Raw genomic sequence first — 24,418 nt, forward strand, 5'->3', positions numbered from 1 at the left:
TCATGTTAAAAATAATTTGCTAAGAATGATTCACTAGAAAATATGCTGCAAGTGTTGGTTGACACTAGGGAAGTAAGTCTTTTCAAATTAAGTTTAATTTTTATTTTTTACTGACTACATATTTTAACAGGCAGCTTTTATGCTTCTCTTAACTTAGGCCAAATAGCATGAATTTCTTGTAGGCTTCCATTCTGTCTCTGGGTAGAGGTAGATGAGTACAGAGAGAGGATAATCAAGAACCATTTGCTATTTTGCAAATGACAAAGGAAGAATTTGCTTATTAGCTATGAAAAGTCTGGTGCATTCCATGCTTTGTTACGCCACTGAGCTACAAAAGCTAATAAAATTCCAAAACAGAAGCCAAGCTTTTTGATCACAGCTTTTTTTTTCTTCCTGTTTTGGCAGAAGTCACATCAGGAACATCCTGTACCAGCCAAGAGAGTAATCATGAGCTATTACTCCAAAATTTCACTAACTGCTCACTAGTCAGACTTCATCATACTATAAAGTTATTATGGTAGTAGTACTGTTACAGTCCCTTTCATCTCAACAGGATGCTCTTCTCCTTCAGAAACAATTTAATTTATTTTTCAGAATATGGCTTCATATACAGCCTATACAGTCACACTATATTAATACACAGCCCATGTATTCAATAAAAATAATTATATTCCAAATCGGGCTTTGAAGTTCATGTTCAGCCAAAATTTCATCTTTTTTTATATAGGCAATCTTATGTAACACACACAGAAGATAGACTGAGTCGAGAACATTTAGTAACAGGGTTTGTACTTTTAAAGAAAGGAGGCTTAAGCTCTGTTTAGCTTAAATTACTGTCCAACAGTTTTTGTAAGAAGAAAGGTGCGACACTCACCACCTTGGAATAATTCCATTCTCTAAACTGGTTGTCTGACTTCGGAGCCAGCGACGTTGATAGCTGCTAGAAGATGATGATGAAGAGCTTGGAGATGGAAAAGGAGTAACCAGAAGACTGCTCAGGGATGCTATGAAGAAAGCAAGAAACCCCACATACAATGAATCACAAAGCACTGGTTAAATACTTTTCTTCATACTCTACCAATAATATCTCACAAATATTGCTTTTGTTTGCTGATCTTTTTCACACAAATCACTTGAAACAGGAGAGAATAATTTTAAATAGATCTTGCTGCTTGAGGAAGGACATTCATTTGCTATAAAGTAGGAGATAGTCTCTATTAAACACACTAAAATGTGTCCTAGTCTCATTAAAAGTGTTCTCTCCCACGAGTGGTTGCACTCCCATTACAACAGACAAGACTTCTGGTCTTCATTTTCCTATTCAGTGTAAAAAGCCATTTCTCTTCATTTGCTCTAGTAAAGACTCCAGCCAAAGTCCCCAAATTATAAACTGGTTAAGAACCCAGAACATGGTGGCTGTAAACAAAGAATATAATTACAAATATTTTTGTATGGAGGCTTGGGGCAAATGCAGAAGGCAACTAGCAGATAAAAACAATTACAGATTTATAGTCATGAGGTGTCTATATTTCAGGTGAATCACTGCAGCAAAGAATTGGAACAATTACAAAAGCAGGCAAACAAGATATACAGCAGATACCTGACCGGGCAATGCCACTGTCTCTGTCCTCATTTTGTCCTCTGCTAGGCATATCAACAGGTGTGCTGTGTGCTAAAACAAACAGAGCAGATAAATAGAAAATATTACATAATTCATCATACTATTTGTCAGCATTTTAAAAAATTGTTTAAGTTTAAAGGTCATATACCAAAAAAAATTACATCCTGTACTGTTGCTCAAAATCAGCATGATGTGAAGAGAGGTGGCAGCAAACAATAACCTATGCTGAGTATCACGTTACTACAGGAAGGTTATTTGACCCGATGTAAATGTAAAGACATCTCTGAGGAGCTTAAGAATACAAATACAGTCTGCATTATCACAAATCAGATATACTTTGAAAGCGAGGGCTGGTGGTACCCTCATCTGTCACTCTTGATAAACTCTGAGTGTGCAAGATTGTCCTTTGACACAGGTTAAGATCAGAATGAAATAGTTTAGCACAGGGTCCACTAAAAGCTTCTGTTTCACTGGCCAAGCTGAGACTTACTGTCCACAAAGCCTCACAGTAAGAAACATTCTGCCTATGTCAGATTACATAGAAGTGTTAGTAGTGCAGTTACTCAATTTGTAGAGCATGCAAGATTTGCAAAGGTTGTGAAGAAATTGCATTGGTATTTCAGTTCACATTTTTGCAATTAACTGAAGTAATTAGGCCTGAGATCTACTCATCTGCATGGATCATCATTCTGCCTGTAAAAAGAGACTTTATGCAGCTTAAGGTTTTGAGAATTAAAGAAATTAATATTGCTTGAGGAAAAAACCCTCAAGAATTTTGAATGTCTGCCATCAGATTAAAAAGTAGCAAGAGATAAGAGAAGAAAAAGCTGTACACCAGCAAGACACCTGCATGTTAGCAATAAACCAGCAATAAGCCATGAAACATAACTTCTCTAAGAAACATAAGGGCTAATTAATCTTCAAAAACATCGCATAAAAATATCTTTAAAATTAAAAAGAATAATTTAGCCATTTTTTCAGAAGACATTTTTAAGTATATGCCAGATACGCCTGTTGTCACTACTTTTTTAGCCCTCTGTTTCTAGAGACTAATTATGCATGTCCCGCAAAGATTCAGAAGGAGCTGGATTTGTGTGTGCATATGGATGGGTCACACTGTGGCTGGCATTCCACACAAACCTGCAAAGAAAGAAGCACTGCGGATGAGCCGGAGGGGACCTCCTTCAGACACACCCTGCAGCAATTTGCTGCTACACAGCTGTAACACACCTAGGAAACAAAAGCAATGTAGACAAAATGGGAAAAAATGAGAAAAAAAAAAAAGTAAAAAAACCCAAGGTGGTGATGTACTAGGAAAAAAAAGCCAAAACTGAATGAACAGATGGCCTCGTGTTGTCAGAAAGACACAGAACCTGGAAATATTTACCTAAATTACTTCCACTGCGACAGGTTCCCAAACCATTCTGATTGGAGCTCAGCTTCCCCAGACTGGGATCTTGGTTGATGTATTCAAAGCTATCTTGCAAGCTAAAATGGGGGGACAAGCCAGCATTCTTTGAGAATATGATCAATAGGCATTAATATTAGCTTAAGAATTAGGTTCATTTTATAAAAAAGGCTGAACATTAATATTAAAACAAAATTGAAGAATAAGTAGGTTTCTCGAACTGCAAGGAAACAGGCATTTATTTTTTATATTTGAAGTATTGGAAGCTTCTTTAGATGACATTTGGGATTCAGTTTATTCATATTTGCCCATTTTGGGGAGGAGGTACATCAGAGCAGCATATTTGTTGAAGGAAACAGAAGTGGGATATGGGGACAAAGCATTCTCAGTATATCCCTTCCTCGCCCTTCTTACAGCAGTAAGAGATGGAGGTTTTGATTGTCCAAAGCACCTAACCTCTGAACTTTATCGCATGTCCTGGACAAATTAAGAAGTAAAACCTTGGAAATTTTTTTTTAATTAAAAACTTGGCTGGCCTAACTAGGATCGATCAAGAGAATTCTTCTACCCAGCTGCCTTCCCAATTTTCTGCCAGAACTACAAAAAGAGAAAGACAGACAACTGCAGTGTCTGGGAAAGAAAAGAAATTATACATAAAAAAAGATGTTCTTACTTATTGTTGCTTCCACTGAAGCTTCCTACCCTGGCTGAGAAGACTTTACTTATCATCAGCTGTGGGGGAGAGCTGAAAGGATAAACAGTCATTTATTTCACTGAGTCATCAATTCCAAGTGCCTAACAAGACACTGCATCACAGAAAAGGACACTCACCGTATGTAGTGAATTTTCAAGGTGGAGCCTTTGTAGCTCATTGCCACTGAGCCAAACATCATTTCTCCCAGCATATTGACATCGGAGGCTGGTCTGGTATACTACACGGGCAAGAAAATGGGAACAGCAAAGTCAAAAATAACTTGGCATACTATTTCAACTTACCATAGCGTCACAACAATGCATTTGGAATGGAGAACACAAAGAAGTTCAACTTTTTCATGCAGAGCAAGATCAGCGTGCACTCAGTGTGGGTTTAACACTGTGTATTTAGCAAGTACTGCAGGAAGAAATCCTGCATTTTGCTCACTAGATGAGCAATGCTACCCTTGCTCCAGGGAGACCTCCAAAGACAAGAGAGAAAAAAAGATCTGCATTTCCAAAGAAATAGCTGTGTCCAGCAACATTCCCATATAACACAGTGCTTGATAAAAGCTGTAAATGTTTACAGGACTTGGATTCGGTGGTCTGGATCCCCAAAAAATAATTTGCCTTGCTTATTTAAATGAGTAAATTCACCTTCCCTGTCCTTGTAGAAAGCTTCTTGGAAACGTTTCTTATTGGAAAATTATTTGCAAGTATACTTTGAAATGCAGTCTTCAGATCAGTTGCTTATTTTGTTTCAAAGACTAAGCATCAATAGCAAATACAAAGAGAAGTTTGGTAATTCTGAAGAAAATCACCTTCCAGTTAAATATAATTATTTTCTTTTCCCACCTTAACTTATACATCCTTCAAACTTAATTTTTCTAGGTGAAAGGCTAACGCTTTTACTAAGAAAGAGACAGAGTACCTAAAATTTAATGTTATAGCAAGACAGACTAAAGGGACTCTAATAAACCATATTCAACAGCCTACTCAGAACTGACCTGAAACATAAGCAGACATGAACAGAGAACAGTGTAGTGCTTCTTACAACCTTCTTATGACAAAATGCTATTAGATATATTTCACAACTCCTTGAAAAGTAAGACCAAGATAGACTAAAAGGTTAAGATGCACCCACACATATTTTTATTCTACAGTACTTTAAGGATAGAGTAGATATCTCAAGGTTCAGATTAAGCTGCAATGTAATAGAAGTCAAAGCCATTCAATGCATCTAAGTGAAGGATTTAATAAACTAACTTCTTCAGTAGAATGAAAATCAAAAGCAACAAAGTAACAAATATTACCTGATACTTCGGTATCTGTTCTTTGATATTTTGCATACAGCTTATTGAGGGACTATGGGAAGAAACACTGTTGTTCCCATTGCTTGCTTGGCAGTTCTTGGCAGAAGTCTTTACAGAAGCCTCATCTGCAATTTTCTATGTCAAAACAGAACAATGTGGTAAAAAGTAAATCTGAGGACTCCCATCTCTAAACACATAGTGGCAAGAATATTCTTAAAAGTACAGAAAAGCAACAGAAATAAAGAATACTCTTATGTGGTTCAAAAAATATGTATCAGTTTTAAAATATTTTTTTAAATGTCAGCATCAGAGCAAGTGGAGAACTGCTCTCACATTCACACTGTCAGATAGGTTTTCATAGTATCACATATAATCGGAGTAATCAGTTTCACAGGAAGATCATTCCCAATTGTTATAAATTACTCTTTGCAATATTTGCCAAAATTTATGTAAACAATATCTCAGCTTTTAGGTTTCTTACAAACCAATTTCTGTAATCATTTGCACAATTAATCATTCAAATTGCATATAACTTTTGCTCCCCAAATGATTAAAACAGAAGAACAGCCAGCAAAAACAAGGGATGAATAATCCATCATTTGGTAGAATTAGCAGATTAAAGACAATGTATCTGAATATTCAGTGTGAATAAGCCTTACTGTTTTTGAAAAAACCACACAGTATACACACATATGCTTCCTTGACTTCAGTTTAAACAAGACCGAGTATGAAAGCAATATTTTCTTAATTTTAAATGAATCAAGTTTTAGTTTTGGTGTTTGATAACAACCAAATACTCAAAATAATTTTCAACATCTAGGTATTTGCATGGCATTCAAAGTACTTTGGCTGTTTTAAAAGAGGACCTAGATTAGTGAGTGTCTGGCTAGAAAACAGATTATAGCCTGTATCATGTGTTATGAGGGAGTTTATAATCTGTTTTATGTCAGCGTTGCATAGAGAGTTTCTGATAGGACATTCTGTAGTTAACTTTTAGCTAAGGTATTCAAGCAAGTAGAATAATTTGGGTATTTAAATGAAGCCAGAAATGCATTTTTTGCTAAGATGCTGTTTGTTTTAAAACAACTTTAAGATATTAAGTAATGACCTTGATTTTGAGCGGGGGGTGGGAGAAGAGGGGAAGCAAGATTAACAACCAGTCTGACCCATTTAGACTCTTAAGTAGGTGATCAGACATCAGCTGATGATGCTCATCAGTCTTACTGATTCAGCACAATGGCATATTTACAGTGTGACTGAAATAGAGATTGTTGCTTTCTAAGCATCTTCATAACTAAGTTCTACAAGTTGTGACTGTTCTTCTATGGCTTATACAGATATATATGCAGCTCTGCAATGTCAGTCTAACAAGCTGAAGCTGCTGGTTCTAAAAAAAAAAAAAACAAACTTCAAAACAAACAAAAATTTGAAATAATTTAATGTAGAAGAAAAACATAGAGGCAGTAGGCAAAGAAAAACCAAGCAAAACCACCACAAAATGGAAAACACTGTTGGTTTACTGATCTTAAAATGACCTAAGTTTGCAGAAAGCTTTACTCCATAATCTTGGATCTTGACAGCATCTGCTCTTGCTTCTATGTGTCACCAAAACTTACATGGCCATATATAGCACCATGTGTCACGCTTACACAATACAACGTGGTTAGCCAGTGAAGTTGTTTTAATTCACATAAAGACAACTTTACTACTCCAAACACCAAAGGAAAAAAGCACTTTTAGACACATGGTGGACATCACTGAAATGGATTGCTCAGCCATGGCTAACAACAGAAAGCAAACCCAGTCAACATTAGAAAGGCTGAAGGAATTAATATTTTAAAGGCAAATAGATTTTGCTGCCTGAAAGCAAATCTGGATTATTATGTTTTAATACCATATTTATATTATAAATATCAAATAGCAGATATGTTCATAGGCTTGCTGTAATGATGTTTTTTGCAGCTATCACAGTGAAAGATCACATAATTAAAAAGATGACACAGTCCTATTAAAAGAACTGCTTTTGGAAAGGAAAACAAAAGAGCAGTAGGACAACAGCAAAATTAAAATTTCATACCTGAACCACAGCTTCATCAATTTTGCGGACTGCTTTGGAATCAAATAAGACCTGTCTGCCTCTCCTCTCACAGTCTTGGTAAACTATCAGGCGAATTTCATTCAAGTCGAACTCTGAAGAGGACCAGCTACGGATTAGAAACGTGACATATTAAAATAGTGTCTTTACTTCGCTGGTTCAGTTATGTGAAGGAACAGGTATTAGGCAAATACATGTCTTAGTTAACATTTACAGAATCTAGGCTGCAAATCACATAGCTTCAAGGGAAAAGGAACTTCAAAGAAGTGTCTAAGCTCAGTGTCACTGACAAAGGCAGGCACAGCCAGACCAATTTTCATCCAATCTTCTTCCAAAATTTTCCAGAAAGAGAACACAAAACTTAGTCTCGGCAATCTGCTCCAGGCCTTACTACCATTACTCTCTTCTCTATACACAGCCTGGATCACCCTTATTATAAGGTAAGTGTACTGTTTTATGCAACATTCCCAGTAGCAGTAAGGATTACCATCCTCTCTACTTCAGCCTTTCAAAAGCACAAGGCTTACACCCTCTCTCTTCCTTCTCTAAACAACACAAACCTAATTCCTTTTGACCTATTCCTGACAATGCAAGTTAAGATTTTCCCGAAGTTTTAAGTCTTGCAACTGATAGACAAGGTTTATGTTGTTCCATTCTTCTTCCCCCTTTTCTAAGATATTTCAGGGGTTACAGAGCAGCCATTGATTACTGAGACTTGATGTCCAGCTACAATGAAAATAATTTACTACATGAAACCAAGATACTTGAGCTTCAACCTGAAGCAAAACAATTCTCTCAAGCCGGAATCTGCCCATTCTCCAGAAATACAACATGGCACACGATCAGCCTCGCTGCACTACCACAGGGGCTGAGGAGCCAAACTGATCACTGTAGTAATGAGAAGAAACCTCATTTTCTAATTCCAAAATTAGTCAGTCTGCACATCAGAGCATGGAGATTTGCTTGGCCTCAACTTCAGAAAACACTTTTCAGGTTATGTAGCTGACAAGCTGAAATCAGTGGAAAAAAACTACTACTGCATAAAGTAGTGACACAGCGCACTGATGCTCAGTCGCACTGCCCCAGCCCTGACCTGGATGGACTGCACCTGGGGGGTAAGAGTACAACTGTTATTAATAGCTGTTGGTTTAACAAACTGTGTAACAGACTTCAGTCAAGGCCACACTGATCTTCCACCCAAAAGGAGGTTTCATTTAGGAATTTCCCCAAACTGTGCTTTATAGAAAAGGAAGGTAGATAATGGAGAGAAGAACATAAAACCACTATACAGTTGAAAGACCAGAATTTATGAAGCTATTTCTTTTATTCCATGCTCTGTCAACATCCTTAACAGTGAGATAAACACTATCAAATCCTGCTAGAGTCAGTATAATTCTTTATAAGTACACTTGCAGATCTGTGATTTTAAAATAATTTTAAGTAAAGCCAGCTTAATTTATTCTTTGTGCTCTATGTAGCTAAAAAAAAAAGCCTAAATAGGCATCTTTTTCAAATCTGAAAGACCTTGATCTGGAGGTCTATTTTTAAACATCTTGGGACAGAATTAGCCAGATACCCATCTCTACTAAAAGGTACTCCAATACAAGTATGCTGTATGTACGTAATATACAAGGTTTCCCATCATGGAACAATGCTAAAGGCTGTTGGGCCATCCGCAGTGAGGAAACTTCTTGATGTCTATGTAACATGTTGCCTCCAGAATTACTGAGAGTGCCAGGCAGATTTCTTTTCAAGCCTTCCGTTTCAAAGGCAGTCACAGCATTATGTTAACCTGCATGAGACCAGACCTGATACCATTGTTGATAGTTGCCCAGCAGAGATCCTACACACCTTGCTTACACAGAGAGCTGCAACTACACCATCTGTGTAAGAAGTCTGTTACTAGTTTCTCAGCCCACTGCCTGTACAATGCTATTACAAAATCCAGTTATACTGAATGCAAGAGAAGTCAGAGCCATCAATACACTTCATCCTTGTCTGCCACATGAATCTGATCCTCTTCAGTACCAGATACCCCAACATCTCTTCAGTTACACAGCTATCTATTTACTTACTTGCTGCAACAGACAACCTGAAGTAACCACGCTATTTTCTCAGAAAGGCTGCAGGTCTTTCCTTCCTTTAACAACAAAGAAAAATTACATCTCTATGGCTTTAGCCTAAATTCTATGCAAGAGCAAAGCCTTATTTATGTCCATGACTGGCACAGCAGCATCCTTACTTCAGACCACAGGCTTGCAAGTCTCAACTAAGATTAATTTCAGACACAGATAGAGCCAATTTAGCTGTGCATCTGTCCACTGATGCAGGGTTGCATGAATTCAGGTTTCCTTATGAACAAATAAATTCCCTTATTATGCACTAATGCAAACCTCATGTTGTTCACACAGTGCTGACTTCTGTATAAGACATGAACTGGATTTTATGTTAAAGTAGAAGCCAACTGAACAGCCTTTTCCACACAACATGCTAGAACCAAAGATTGCTGCAATCAGCCAGAACTACAAACAGATTCTCTAGCACCAGACATCAACAAGCTAAGCAATTCACAAAATCTATCATACAGAGCTTCATGTGACTAGTAAGCCAAATATAGGGAAATAATTTCATATAACGCTTCCTATAGTTCTAACCAAATATCAAATTTATGTTTTAATGATGCCATTGCTTACAAATGTATTTCCTGCAGCAGAGCTACCCATTACAGAAGAAATCTCATTTGATACCATCAAGCATATCTATAGGCAATTTATATAGGCATACAAGTCCATGTAGTCTCATTACTTCCACATGGAATCCAGAAGCAGGCCCAAGACTAATCAGATGACCAGGATGCTTATGCCCATCACAACAGCTGATGAGCACTGCTTACAGTACTTCCACCCTTTATTGTTTAAGAGAGGTTATGTAACACAGTTCCCCCAATACAAGGACAGCAGGAGTGTTCAATCATCTCCTAAAAGCAGAGTGTTGAAGAATACAGACAGTACACAGACTCATTGGTCAGCTCTGTTTTCACATGCATAAAAACCAAAACCCCAAAATGTTACTTCCTTATCTCTAAATCAGCTTATGGCTTATTTAGCAATGCCAGGTCCTGCATATTCTTAAAAATCAGTGGAATTAACTAAATTAGTATGATCTTGTGTATATGTTCGCATTTCAGGTTAAATGTGGCTGTTCTGACTAAACACGCTTTCTTATTTGACCACAGAAGTAAGAGCCTCACAAATCTTTTCACTGCATTTTTTAACTGTGCAACCCTTTCTGTTACTTGTGTCTGCTCTGGGAACCGTTGGACCCTCCCATAGTAAATCAAATTCTCTGCAGCAACAGAAGTCTATCCAAGTACATGAAAGTGGATCAGAAACATGGCTGGAGAAAGGAAGAAGCAGAAGGCAGTGTAACCTGCACCTCTCGGTGGCAGCATGACTTCCACTAACTCACTTTGTCCATGGAACTATATACCTTTAGGAAAGGGCACAAAGAAAATGTTCCTCATGCATTGCAAGTAAGTATTGAGGCTAGTTGGGATGTTAATTGAGTTTTCTTGTTCCCAAGTCAGTGCTCTGTCTGCTTAGTGAGCTGACTCCCTAAGGGGAGCCAGTTCCAAAAGAACTTAAAAGGCCAAGGCCAGAACAAGGGGAAAAAAGGACAAGAGCATGATGCCAAAAAACAAACGCAGAAGTTGTTCCTTCAACACCATCAGTCTGTTTGAGCAGGTCAGCTTACCTACCCTCACCTTCAGGTCGTATCTTTACTGTACGTGGAAGATGCTAGAACTAACAAACACTATCCTCAGGTCAAAATAAATAAACCAAATTAAGATGTGTTCATATGACAGTAGAACCAGGTCTACTACAGATACTAAAATGCTATAGATATTTTTTTATTTTTTGAAAGGAAGCCACAAGTTTGGAACAGCTTACTGATATCCTGAAAAGCTTTGCCCCCAGAGAAGCTTAAGCTTGCTTTACTCTCTCCTACTTTCCTTTGGCTTTTTCAACATTTCTTCAATTACAGTATGAGCCATGGAGGCAAGATCTCTTTTACTTAGAGGAAATCAAACTTGTTTGTTCCAGGGGAAAAAAAAAAATCACTAAAAGTTTGCTTAATTCTGCCGTGAATAAATACTTTCAGTTAATACAGATCTCCAAACTCTCATGTTTACAAAGAAAGCTTTTGCTTCACCTTTATAATTATCAGCATGCATGCAATAACTGAAGAGTGACCTATTCATTTATATTCAAAAACTACTTCAGCTGACCTTAAACTGTTTTTGAAAGTGACTAACCCCTCACTCCTTCAATGTAACATTTACAGGTTAGAGAACCAAACAGACTGAAACATCTATCAGTATATTTATCTATGTTTTTCTGCTTCTGGGGCCAGCAATCCTGAATGTAGAATACTAATTCTAAAACCCTTGGGTGCTAGAATTTGGAAAAAGCCACCCTGAACTGTATTTACAACACAGCTACAAAGCTATAAAGAGTCAGACACTGGAGACATGCTGGTACATATCTGAGAAGGACAATACAAAAGTTAAGTAAATACTATCCTCACTTCAGATTACTCTGATGTAATGCTTGAATTAGAGGTAATTTACAAGAAAAGCAGAGGGTTTCCCTCTCTTCACAGAGGGTTCCCCCACTTCACAGCATTCTTTCCCCTCAGCTAAGCACACTGTTAGTACTTGGCCCACTAACACAGGAGGTGGTAAAAAAAGTAAAAGAGGGGAAACTAATTAGGAAACTAGAAAGAGAAGGTAAGGTTATTTAAACTTAATTGAAAAGAAAAGCAATTACCCTTTATGCCTCAGTTTGCACATACATAAATCTTAGACATCAGAGTCAAGAATTATCCTTCAGTTTCAAACAGGAAAGACTTTCGAGAGTTTCAGTCAGCATCATCATCAAAAATAAGCCTTTAGCAGAACTTTCTCAGTTATTTACAAAATAGCCTTTCAGGCACGTGATTATAAATCTAGTGTCACATAAAAATGTCCTTTCTTTGTCAAAAATCATATACATCAAAAAAGTTACATGCATACCTGTTTTGAAGCAGTCTAGTCACTTTGTTGGCACAGCTGACACTTTCATCTCTCAAAGACTTTCTAATTCTTTCATCCAGTTTGGTACAAGAGAGATCATTGTTGTTTCTTGTTCTTTCTATTTGTCCCCCAGTGCCATTTGCAGTTTTTGGTGTACCCCCACACATTTTCTTAGCTACAAGTCCTCTTGTAAAGCTCCCTCAAAGAAACTAAAACACCTGCTGAAGAGAAAAAACCTCAAGCAAGTTTCTTCACATCGATCAACCATTAACAATGGTAATTTACCATCAGCTTTCTTCCCAATAAAGGAAGACAGTCTGCTGAATTTCCAGTTGAGGGGGAAAAAAGGCAAAGTAATCTTCATATATTCTATAAGCCATTAATACAAAAGGACAGCTGTAGCTAATGTAGTCCTGCAATTATTCCAGACAGAACAGACATGACTTTCAGGTTTCAGAATCCATCGTGGACTTGCTCTTGCTGCTGCCAGAGGTTTTCCTTCTAAGCCTGGCGCAAAGCTGCAGCAGATACAACAGCTAATATTGACTTTAGCTATGTTTGTTTCCTGGTATGTGATTTAGGTAGCTGGCAATTATGTAGTCACAAGACTGAACCATATGGCCTCTCTAAAAAAAAAAAAAAAGCATAGTTGCTTTTGCAGTGACTCGCCCTTAGTTGCAAGGTTGTTCTAACACTGGCTACAACACCCTGTTAATGGCTCTCATGTGAGCAAGTGTCATCTGACAACCCCTAGCAACCTCGTATAGCTTAGGAGCAAGTAAGAATCTGTCATCATTGCCATATGGTTATCAGTTTAAAAACCCCAACTACCAACACCAAGAAACATGCTAGATATTCTGCGCTGTACTGACTTTATTTCTAAGGACAAATACTACTTATACTTGGACAAGAACTTGACACTAGTACTTTGAAAAGCTATTTGAAAAGTATGAAGGAAAACAATGAGAAAAGGTTTGTTCAGACTTCAAGTTGCTTGATGAGAATTTAGTCATGTGCCTCTTAAAATAATTCAATGACAGCATTGATGACAAAAATATCTAATAAAGTACTCCCAAGTAAATTTAAGTTTTTGAACAGAACAAAGGAATCAGATCACAGAAGAGAGAACATCATTGAGTCCAACTCCTGGGCCTGCACAGCAGCATCCCCAAGAGTCATACTTAGTGCCCCAAAGTGCTGCCCAAACACTTCTTGAACTCTGTCAGGGATTGGTGCTGTGACCACTTCCCTGGAGAGCCCATTTGAGCACTCAAACACCCTCTAGGTGAGTAAATTTTTTCAAATATGCAACCTAAACCTCCTCAGCACAACTTCAGGTCAGTCCCTTGGGTACTGTCACTGGTCACCACAGAGAAGAGATCAGTGTCTGCCCCTCCTCTTCCCCTCATGGTGAAGTTGCAACTGCAATGAGGTCTCTCGGTCTCCTGTTCTTCAAGCTCAACAAACTGAGTGGCCTCAGCCATTCCTCACACAGCTTTTCCACAAGGCCCTCCATCATCTTTTTTGCCCTCCTTTGGGCACTCTCTAATAGCTTAAATATCTTTCTTGTATTGCAGTGTCCAAAACTACTCACAGGATGTTCTGTTACGCTCTGGTAATTCTACTGCAGAATAAAGTCCTCTTTACTCCATCTTTGCTTTAAAATAAGTTATCCAGACATATCTGCTCATAATTCACATCTATCATGAATTAAAATGGGCTTTCTCCTCAACAGTAAAATTTTAGACATTTTATAAGATAACAGCCCTACTGCAATTTCTCTTCCAGGTTAAAAAGGGAAAATAACTTTGTTAATGGTCAACCAGACAAGCAGTAGAGTTAGAAGCAAGATTTCAAAACCCAGTGCTACGTGCTACCTGCTAAATAGCACAGCACCCTTAAAATGATTTTGTAATCACAGTTAACCCCAACCTCTAAAAACTGGACAGAAGTGAAGCAAAAAACTAGAGCAAGGTTAGGTTGAACAACTTGCTCTGTTGCTGAGGGAAACCTATAGCAATAAAAAACCAGCTCCACTTCGATCCCCAGAGAAGTGACAAGTACTGGATTACAATCACTCCTCCTTCCAAGAATGGCAAACAAGTGAAATCTTTGGCCTGTTCTCAAGTGACTTAAATTATCTAGGAGAAGACAACTCTAGTCTTCCCCTCATTGAGGAAGACTACTTTAAACACCAGTGTTACCAGTCATCTTTGAAGCACAGATAAAAGAAGTGAAATAATACACGTTGACTAAGATCAGGAAATCATAGCTTTCACTTCTGCACTACCCGTTCCCCAGACAAACCAAAATTCTGGAACATTCATCAAACGATCAAATTCCCATCAGGGATTAGAACAAGGAACTCCTGTAAGCTCACTAAATAGATGGCTTCACAACACTACCTCATCTGTAAATGCAATCATGTGTAGAATAACATAAATCCTAAAGTATCTGAAGAATTAACATTGCAAATCCACACAGTTTCTAAACAACAAATAATATATAAATCTACACATGGAAAACACACAGTCCATAAAGTAGATAACACAGAAAATGGAAGGAAGTGTCCTGCTTTGCAGATATAATCCTCTGTGAAGCTGAATTTAATCACTCTTTTTCTAGGCTATGTGACAGCATGTCACCTGCTCTGTTTGTAGGTCATTTCCTGTCCTTCATTTTCACTGCAAGACAATTGCCTTAATTATTTCAACTCATCGTAATACTTTAGCAAGAAAATTCGGGGTGGGGGAAAGAGGAAATAAATGTATGTGGTGTAGTTTAAGAATAATTTTCTATAAAAGTTACAGCTGTCCATTAAAACTTAAGCACTGTTTTCAAATCTAAGAGAATATTTTCAGAGACCCATGCAAGGTTTTATTTTCCAAACAGCTTTTAGAAGTGGCTAGAGAAGCTTAGGAAAAAAGTTTGAACCACACCTGCTGTTTCAGTGAGCATTTCTTTTTGCAAAACACACACTTAGCAAAATTGATACACAAAAAATACCTAGACCCTAACACTCGGGATTAGTACCAAGACACACATTTAAAGATGAAGTGGAATCTTTTCTGGATTGCTTAATGATAATTTTCCCTCTTTTAGTCCATTGAATAGTTTATGGGGAAGATAGGTTCCCATCCTCCCTCCTAATTTGCCTCATTTACCCTGCATTGTTTCTTCTCTTTCTAAAACCTCAGATATGGAAGAGTTGTGTTGATGCCACACCACATTCCTTTTCCACAATGACTTAAAGTAGTCCTAATATGGCAAAGCTCTATTAACCCGAGACGAACTACCTTGTTCAAGCATGATACATAGTTACTAGTTTCACACAAGTTAGGCGGGATACATTGCAGATTAGTCACGCAACAAGTGAAGGAAGGTATTATTTGGAGCACTGCTCTCTCTCAAGACAGATTTTCCTGAAGAAAATGTTCAGGTGGAGAAAAATAAAGTTCTAGGTATCAAATCACTGTACAGAAGGGTCACTTTTTTTAGAATAATTCTATATGTTCCTCTATGAACTCCAAACAGTACTGGATATATTTGTTCATTGAAAAGCTAGAATTCCACAGATTCCCTGCTTAGGAAAGGACAATATCCTGGATTTTTGTGAGGCTGGAAGTATTTTTTCATCATTTTTGTTGCTATAAAGCAATATCATCACAAACATGCACAAAAAATGACAAGACACACACACTGCTAATAGAGGTTAACAAACAGATCTACGCAAGTTGGAGTCACCATAAAGTGCACACATCAGCTTTCCATAAACATAAAGAGCAGCCCATTAAACCAGTGCGTCAACTCAACTTCTCTAAGTTATCAGGAATCACTGCTCACTGGCTTATCTACAAATCTGAAGTTTGGGAGTTAGCTGTCATAGAGTATCTCAGTAATAATGTAGAAATAAAAAAATAAAACCCACAATAAAACAAAACCTTAATCAAAGAAAACACCCAGCAAGTACATTGTTTGAAGGAGGACCACAAATAGCACAGAGACAGCACTCTCAGTTGCTAGCTCCAGTAGTGGAATTCCTCATTAGGAAAGAAAAGAGCTAAAGGCTTGTAATTGCATGGAAAAAAGCATGCATTTAATTGTGTTTTACCATTAAGAAAAGTGTGGGTTTTGTTAAACTAGGTCTTTAAACAAAGACAGGTAAAATCTGCATTAAGGTTAGCAGCTTACGTCTACCACCTAGTTCTTTCCTCCATACAGAAAGCCATGCTTAGTTTTAAACAACTTTCCCCTTTCCATCCCACTTCCTGCTGTCATCTCTATAGCTCCCAACAGTCAGGAGAGCTCAGCTGACCCGAAGCAAGTCAAGTATTTTGCAGTAGCTGTTTCAGAGTGATGATCTTTATCAATTCAAAACAATGAAAATTTGCTTGTGATTTAACACTCTCTAGGATTTGACTCTGCTCCTATCCCTGTTTATTTTTTCAAGGCATCTGCAATAACCAGCTTCCAGCTTTCACTGGAGCCAAACAGCAGCGGCCACCCGGGAGCAAGCAGGGCTGGGTCCGGCGTCTGTGCTGCGCGGCCGGGCACAGGCAGCCGGGCCGGCCAGGGCACCCCACCTCCTCCGGCACGCAGCGCTGGGTCTCAGCTAATGCATCATTCCCGTGTCACTTGTTCCAGCGGCGCCATGTGACTGGGCCAGCGGCCAGGAACACAGCTACTAAATACAGACACTGCCAAGGCACGTCTGGGAACTGCCTCTGCCAGAAAATGAGATTAAGAGAAATCCTTTATCCTGCCTCTGCCTTTCCCCACCTTCTCTTGAACACAAGGAAGCACTACACATTGTACATCTGTCTGAAGGAGAATTTTGAGCAACAATGCAAGGCAGAATCTGGTATTTATAACACTGTACTAGCTGTTACTCCATTGCAGTGCTGTATAAAAGTACTGACAGAATTCAGACCTTAGTATCTCCTACATAAGTGAGCAGGCCAAGACAGACATCGCCACACCTTAGGGCTGGTATCCTGAGGCATGGGTTTGGTTGTCTGCTCTTTCCTGTTCCTTCTCCCTCCTCTATAAAGCCCTATATTCTATATTTTATTCTTTTTATTTAAGGAAGATTCTGTATACACGTTTGAAACATCTGTTCAAAGGATTAATTTCAGAATATGAAAAAAATTACTATGAAAAAATGTTATTTATTGGACGTAAGTAAATACATAGATACAGAGAGCTAAACAATGCCTGGTGTTTAACATTCCTCCCAGTTTTTTTCTAGCTAAATGGAAAGTATTTTTCTGCTATAACACACAAAAACACCTTCACTCCAAGTAGCCAAAAACACCCGCATGTTAACAGCAACCATTTCTTTAGAAATTTCCTCCACTTCTACTATGAAAAGGCTACATTCACAAGAGGGCTTTGTGAACTGCAGAGGATGTGGCACTTTCTCAAGCTTTACAGACAGAAGTTTAGGGTACTCTCTCCAGGGGTACAGAAAGATTGCAAATCCCCATTTCTCATCATTGTTCTGAACACGCACTCCCACTGTACAAAAGAACACACTCAAGGAGGGCTAGAGGCAAGTGCTATCCAAGGACCCTATGGCCTTCTTTCAAGGGAAATTGCTTCAGAAGGGGTGAGTTTTATCTAACCCAAAAGCACAAACTCAGCAGTATCACTTCACTTAAAAATAAATTGATATTTACCTCCCAAATTCTTATTCTATGAAAAGATATCCCATGTGGCTCTCTAACAGTGCTGAGAACTGAAGCAGCCCAGTTTTTTTTACTAGCTAACATAGTATTGGCAAGACCTCTGTAAATGGTTATGTTAAACTGCTGTAAGAAGAACAAGATGTGTTTTGATCCTTCTAAAACAGAGATTGCAGCTGAAAAGTTAGTCTGCAATAACCAGGAAGGGAAGGAAGAAAACCTAAGTTGAATATTTATGGGAAAGTACTGATTTACCAAACTGGCAAGAATATGGGAAAGAACACATACACAAGAAGCCATGCTTGATCACCCAAAAGTTGCTACAGCACGAACAGCAAAATCCATTGCCTTGGTCGAGATGAATGCCAGGAAATCCTGACTTAGATTCAATGAAGTGATAACATGGATGGATATAACGTCAGCTCCGGCATTTTTCACTAGTTATAGCCAAAAATATGTTTTGCTCCTCCTGTTGTTGTTATGATAATTTGTCTACTCCATCCAAAACACTTTCCTTAACTCTCTCTATTGTAGATAGCACAGAAAGCAGCTTTCGAGTAACTAGAACTGAATCTTGAAGGCTTACACAGATATATTTTCAAGTTTCACTGGAAGGGGAAGGAGGAACCACACCTTAGGACCATGTGCAGAAGATCATGGCAATTAAATAACTCATACCATACATCTTCTCAATGGAAAAGACTACACACAAAACCAACCAAACAAACCACAGTCCTGCAGCTGACTGGCATGGGCAAACCTACCCTTGCTGCAAGCCACTATGCTAAAGACTTACGTTCTGTTTACCACCAATTGCGTAGGACTTTGCATGTATAAATAGTCATTAAGTTATGAAACAGTCTCCCCTCCTTAAAGCAGGCCAACCACTCTAAACTACTCACATAGGATCCCAAACATTTTCTCAAAAACACTAGTATTATAGTAGACTTAGAAGTTTATCCAGTCAGGTGTGTACGTAATTACAGCTGACCGCACCCAGTAGCATGCTAGCATTTGGCTGCCAAGTATCAGTCCATCAACCCTGAAACATCTGAGCGAAAACATAAAAATCACACAGAAAACTTAGTTGCATCCTTGTCCTGCAACAAGAATGATTTGCACATTGATAGATGCAAACAAATTTCAGTCAGTAGCAATAATTTAGACAAATTAGAAACCTTCCTCCTCACAAGAAGGTAAAAATTCATCAAGCTCCTTTAATGTTCCCCAGAAAAAGTGTACAAGAAAATCCTTTATAACAGACCTGATTTACTCCTGAGGTGAAGTCTACCAGAGCAGGCTCACTAGAAACCATCCTAACAATTACAGATTCAGGACAACTTCCTTTAAATACAAACAAAAGTCTTTATTTTCACTTTCTGCTGGAACAGGGACCAAGGATACAATTCTGATGAAGACTACAATCAACTTTTAGTACTTCAGTAATGCAAACAAAAAGCCAAAATAAAATCAAATTTCTAGTTTGCATGTTAATACATTTCAATACAAATACAGAATTATTTCTTTAAGCAGTAAACAAAGTTTAATTCATAGGTTCAAGTCATCTTTGGCACTCCACACAGACATATTTTTCTCAAAAATAAAGATATTGGACAGATGCATTATCAATGTGCACATGGGTTTATTGAGTTGACTGTTTCAAAAAAAACACATTCACTACAAAATACATTGTTTGCATTTTGATCTTCTTTGCATACCTACCCCTGCACTCATTATCCAGTCCAGCTCTCCATTAGCATTTTACAGCATTTCCACCAAGTGCTATGATAAAGTGACAAACAGAAATAGCTACTTTCAAATGATTTCCCTAGTTTCATTCAAAAGCATTCCAAAATATATCCCTGTGTGTAAGACTGCTTACAGGAACTTCTGAACACAAGAAATTTAGTACATGAACTTTTTTGAACTCAACTGTACTGTGATCTAGTTCACAGGAGGTGACTGACATCCCCAAGTGTCCCAAGTACCAAAGTTATTAGGTAGTACCCACCCACTCCCTAAATTAGAATTGTGTCTGAAATCATTTTAGTGAGATTTATATGCACAGGCAAATCTCACAAACACCTTTATAAGGAGAGAGGGTTAATTTTCCCAAGTCTTTAACTTTATATGATCTAGAAACACTTTTAATACTTGGGAGGGCAGAGGTTGCACTTCTGAAGCTGTTTCAAGCAGCTAACACAGCACAGCAGCCTTCCTCCAGGCTAAAAGCCAAGACCAAGTAGGAGCTAAGATGCATGTCACTATGGTTGTCTGCTAAGTGAAGTGGCCACCACATCCCTGTTCTTTATTCCAGTCATCTCAACACAGCTGAGGATTAGCCCTCCATAACCATTCCTGCATGGTGTGGCAGCTTAACACAGACTACTGTAAGAAGAGCTGGCTCTATCACTGACCTTTACACAGACACGACTGATAGCACTTCAACACTGTTCCATCAATGCTACTGTGGAAGTGACAAACATCCAGCCAATACCCGATCCCAGCGTAGAACAGGAGACTGCAGTAGCATCTTGTAACACTGGAGCCATTTACCAAGACCAAGCCTTCATATGCATGGAATAACCCTGCTGTTCCACAGCTGAGTAAAGCGGTTTCTGCACCAAATATCTTCTTCCTTGCACCTGCACCTTCCTTCACAGCACCTCATAGGTCTCCACCCACATTGTTCAACCCAAGATGTTAAACAAGACAGGACATTTCAGAAACAAAAGGCTCATGACATTTCCTATAGAATGATTTGTCCTAAGAAGTACAATCCATTTTAGAGTGCAAGTTAGAGAGCAGGGTGTTAAATGTGAAGATTTTAAAAGGTCATTTTGGGGGAATCTGAAAAAAAAGGCAAGCAAATGTGAAAGACACAAGGACTCAACTGTCCAGCAACAGTTGGACAAGCTCACGTGCCCCCATAGAAAAACAGAAGATACAACAAAAATTTGTCTGAACGTAAACTAATTTCTGTGAATTGCAGCTTTCAAAAAGTTCCAGTAACTGTCTTTTCCAGACCACAGAGGGTTTTAACATTATAACATTACATCTGTAAAATTGTCCACATTCAGTGAAATAATAATAATAATTTAACAATAACTTGCTCAGAACTATGTATTCAACAGTTTGTACAGCCTTCTCTCAGGGTTTTCCTTCAAAACCTTTATCTAATGTACTCTGCTCAGATTTTCTGCACTCCTGGAGCTGTGCATTAACAAACCCAACCCCAAAAGTTGAGCAATTTCAGGTGTGGGATAACATCCAGATTCAGAATTCAGTACAAATACTCTGCACAGAAATTCAGAGCACTGAGTTCATTCAAGCCTCTGTTTTCTTTCATAAAAGTTGGTAAACTCATTGAAAACAAAAGCTGAGTTGTTACTCTAAGAAACGTCCCGATTCCATTACAAAAAATTAAGTACTACTGTGTTCAGATTTTTGATTTGAAAGTGCTACTACCAAATTCCGACTGCTAGCACTTCTATTAGAAAATAAATAAATATTGTCAATTATCTACTTAATACAGCTCATTTCATTAGCGCATCTAAAATTTCACTTGGCACCTTGGAGTAGAAAAGTTGAGCTGTATTGCACGAAAGTGAGAGCATCCTGCAGAGAAAGCTCCATACTGATTCAGTAATTACATCACACACAGCTCAAGTTTCACTTCAGCAAAGTCCATGGAAGCAGAATCAAGACTCAGTTTTAACAGTAGCAAGTGTGATGTAAAGTCTTCATGCCCATTTATCAGTACAATTCTATGAATCTCACCACTATGAGAACTGTGCTGACTGACCACAGACATTTCAGGTGCTGGTCAGGTAAACACACCTGCACTTGCCCTAGTCAGTGTGGGGAAGACACAAGCACTGTTACCAGAACTCATAAGCTCGTCCTCTCAGTGCCTCAGAACACTGTGTCTTGTAGCCTGCACAGGAGCTTGTCTTGTGACCTCAGCCTTGCACATTAAAATATGACATTACTAAGGTATTCGAGTGACAAACCCAGACAAACACCAGGCAACCAAGGCAAATGGAGTGACTGAGAAAGGCACTTAAGGTGGAGAGAGAGCAGAACAGAGAAGAACCTGAGCATGATGATTAAGAAGCAGCATAGGCAGAGCACACACAGAGGACTCATGACAGGCAAAGGTGAACTGCCCTGTCCATGCTGTTACTCAGATCAGCAGTAATCTGACACTATCACAGGGAGAATACAGAAAAAGTGCAGACAGGTATTTGCTGTCTTCGCATGAGTACCCCATTCAAAGTCCTCCTTTTCCTTAATCTCTCTAGCAAGCCTGTTCACCACCACACTACAGAATTGCATTCCTCATCTTTTGCCTAAGAAGTGTACCCATGGAAACCTTCACACAGCAAATACTGGTAATTAGGACAGCCTAAGAACATTCTTCTTACAGCGCTTCAGCTAAGCTGCATACAAGACAACAGTGTGCTCTTAATCAAGGATGCACTTAGAAGTAACTCTTGACAAATATAAAACATAACACATGACTCCAAATCTGAATTTACTCTTCAGACGCTATCCATGAACATCAGTAAGGTGCAAAGTACATGATGAAAGTACATGATTATTATTGTCAGAAGGAATTCTTAAAGGAACAGGTACATCACCAAGGTTTGTAGCTTGTATAGTGAGTATTAATCCAAAGAATTTTCTTTGCCAAGGAAGTCCTCAGCAGCTCCAATACCAAAATGTCAGAACAAGGGATTATCTGAATGAGAAAAATTACTCCATTTTCTGTCCCTCCTGACCGTAGCTTTGTCACATGTACTCTCTGACAGCATTTGGTCTGCTGTTACTCACTGCTCAGACCAAAGCAACAGCTGAAAGCCCCTACCATGCATTGGAAACACCTACATCCCACAACGTCAAAGTGGGATGACATGATGACTAATGACTAAAACATTTTCATGAAAACTCTTCTATCTTCCTTCCCCCTAAATTTAATAAAGCTATTTTGCAACTTTAACTTAGTTTACATAAGAAAAGTTACAAAGTTTATGTAAGTTTACATGAAGCCACCCACTACTGGCAACAAAGCTCTACATCAGTTTTTAAAATGTTTCTCCACAAATTCAGCTTTTATGAATGCTTGTCCATATTTTTCAGCCCCAAGCAGCTTTATTCTCTCAATCACATCAAGCCATTTACAGGTAATCCCTTACAGCATTAGCATCACTGTGTTAAATTGCAGTGTTTCCTGCTTTAAGTGGTGCCACCAACAAGGAAAGGCACCTCCAAGGCTTTCTGCTGCTACGATTCCCCAAATCATTTTCCACTGAACATAGTATGTGGCACAGTACTCATACAGTTGTGGACATATCAACAACAAAAGTGCCCTATGAATAAGGAATTAAGCATCTACTATCCAGCTGCATATCAATTTAGGAATCAATGCATAGAACTCCATGAATAAGTTACTTGTAAATCAGAAATAAGCTAACCTACAGGCAAAACCCATTTGACTGTCAGGCAATAATGCATCTTTTCATGGAATTAAATAACCAAGGTACATTCATCCCTCTCAGAATGTCAGTAGCTTGTGCATTTCCACACATTTTTTTGTAATTTGTGGCAAAAGCAAAAAACCAAAACAAAAAACAGGGTGTCTTTTTGCAACTTTAACAGAGATGGAGCTAGACTCAGAGCAAAACTAGGGCAAACCAAGGGGTTGTTCAGTGACAGCAGTGTTTAGGGGAGGGGAAATCCAAACAACTAATGCAGAAGAATGGCCTTAGTTCCTGCAAAGCACAAAACCAGAGGACTTGAGGCTTGTTTTCCTTCAAAAAAGCCCCAGGCTGAAAGTGTAGTTTCCATGTCAAAAGACCATACTTTCAATTACTTCCTGTCTAAGCTGTTTTTTCGAGTGAAACTGCAATACATCTCTTTCTGCAGGACTTATTCTTTAGCTCATTTTATGGATCAAAAACTAACGCCAGCGCAAAGGTGTAATACTGCAGCCTAAGGCTCACCTTCAGCTGTCTGTGAAATGGTGTATAGTTTAGATCTGCTCTTTGACCTGTCCTGTCCCCATGCTCAGGTCTGGCCCTGGGCTGGATTGCCCTTTTACAGCATATTAAACAGTGATTTTCTTTCAAATATTTTTCAAAGGCTTTAGAGCCAGATGTATATGGATATTTCCATGTATGAAGATGTACATGTGTGCTCAGTAGGGTTATTGCTGTGTGGATCTCTACAAAACTGCAAGAAGCTCAAGAAAAAACCCATATTAGGTCACAAGAACATTCCAAGGAGTGTTTCATTTGAACAAACTGACATACAAGCAGACTCCAACCTCACTACTGCTTTCTTTCCTTTTTCAGAAGGTGGAACATTGCCAGGCTGGTAATAAATGCTGTGAAATAATGCTTAGCAAGTAGGATCTCACCAAGCATTTCAGCACTATGACCAAAGGAATCACTAGTACCAGCTGCCAAACAAATGATCTCATATACCAAAGCTAACAAACTGTTACCAGATAGATATCCTGCAGCTAC

At 38.5% G+C, this 24,418-nt stretch overlaps 1 protein-coding gene across 5 annotated transcripts in view; it reads right to left on the reverse strand.

Annotated features, from left to right (window-relative positions):
* The window catches only part of FNIP2 (folliculin interacting protein 2), a 49,898-nt gene that overhangs the window by 20,662 nt on the left and 4,818 nt on the right, over positions 1-24,418 (reverse strand). For 2 of the 5 annotated variants that reach the window (XM_030271440.4, XM_041715857.2), the window contains exons 2-9: positions 7,113-7,239; positions 5,036-5,170; positions 3,861-3,961; positions 3,703-3,774; positions 3,009-3,109; positions 2,762-2,851; positions 1,601-1,672; positions 875-1,004 (exon numbers count right to left, since the gene is read on the reverse strand). In XM_030271440.4, coding sequence (XP_030127300.3) covers positions 875-1,004; positions 1,601-1,672; positions 2,762-2,851; positions 3,009-3,109; positions 3,703-3,774; positions 3,861-3,961; positions 5,036-5,170; positions 7,113-7,239 — 828 coding nt within the window. Of the gene's footprint in view, positions 1-874; positions 1,005-1,600; positions 1,673-2,761; positions 2,852-3,008; positions 3,110-3,702; positions 3,775-3,860; positions 3,962-5,035; positions 5,171-7,112; positions 7,240-12,204; positions 13,561-24,418 lie in introns of those variants that run through there. The other 3 variants (XM_030271439.4, XM_030271442.4, XM_030271443.4) reach the window with 3 other exon arrangements.

The sequence above is a fragment of the Taeniopygia guttata genome, chromosome 4 (assembly GCF_048771995.1).
Source record: "Taeniopygia guttata chromosome 4, bTaeGut7.mat, whole genome shotgun sequence".
Classification (NCBI taxonomy): domain Eukaryota; kingdom Metazoa; phylum Chordata; class Aves; order Passeriformes; family Estrildidae; genus Taeniopygia; species Taeniopygia guttata.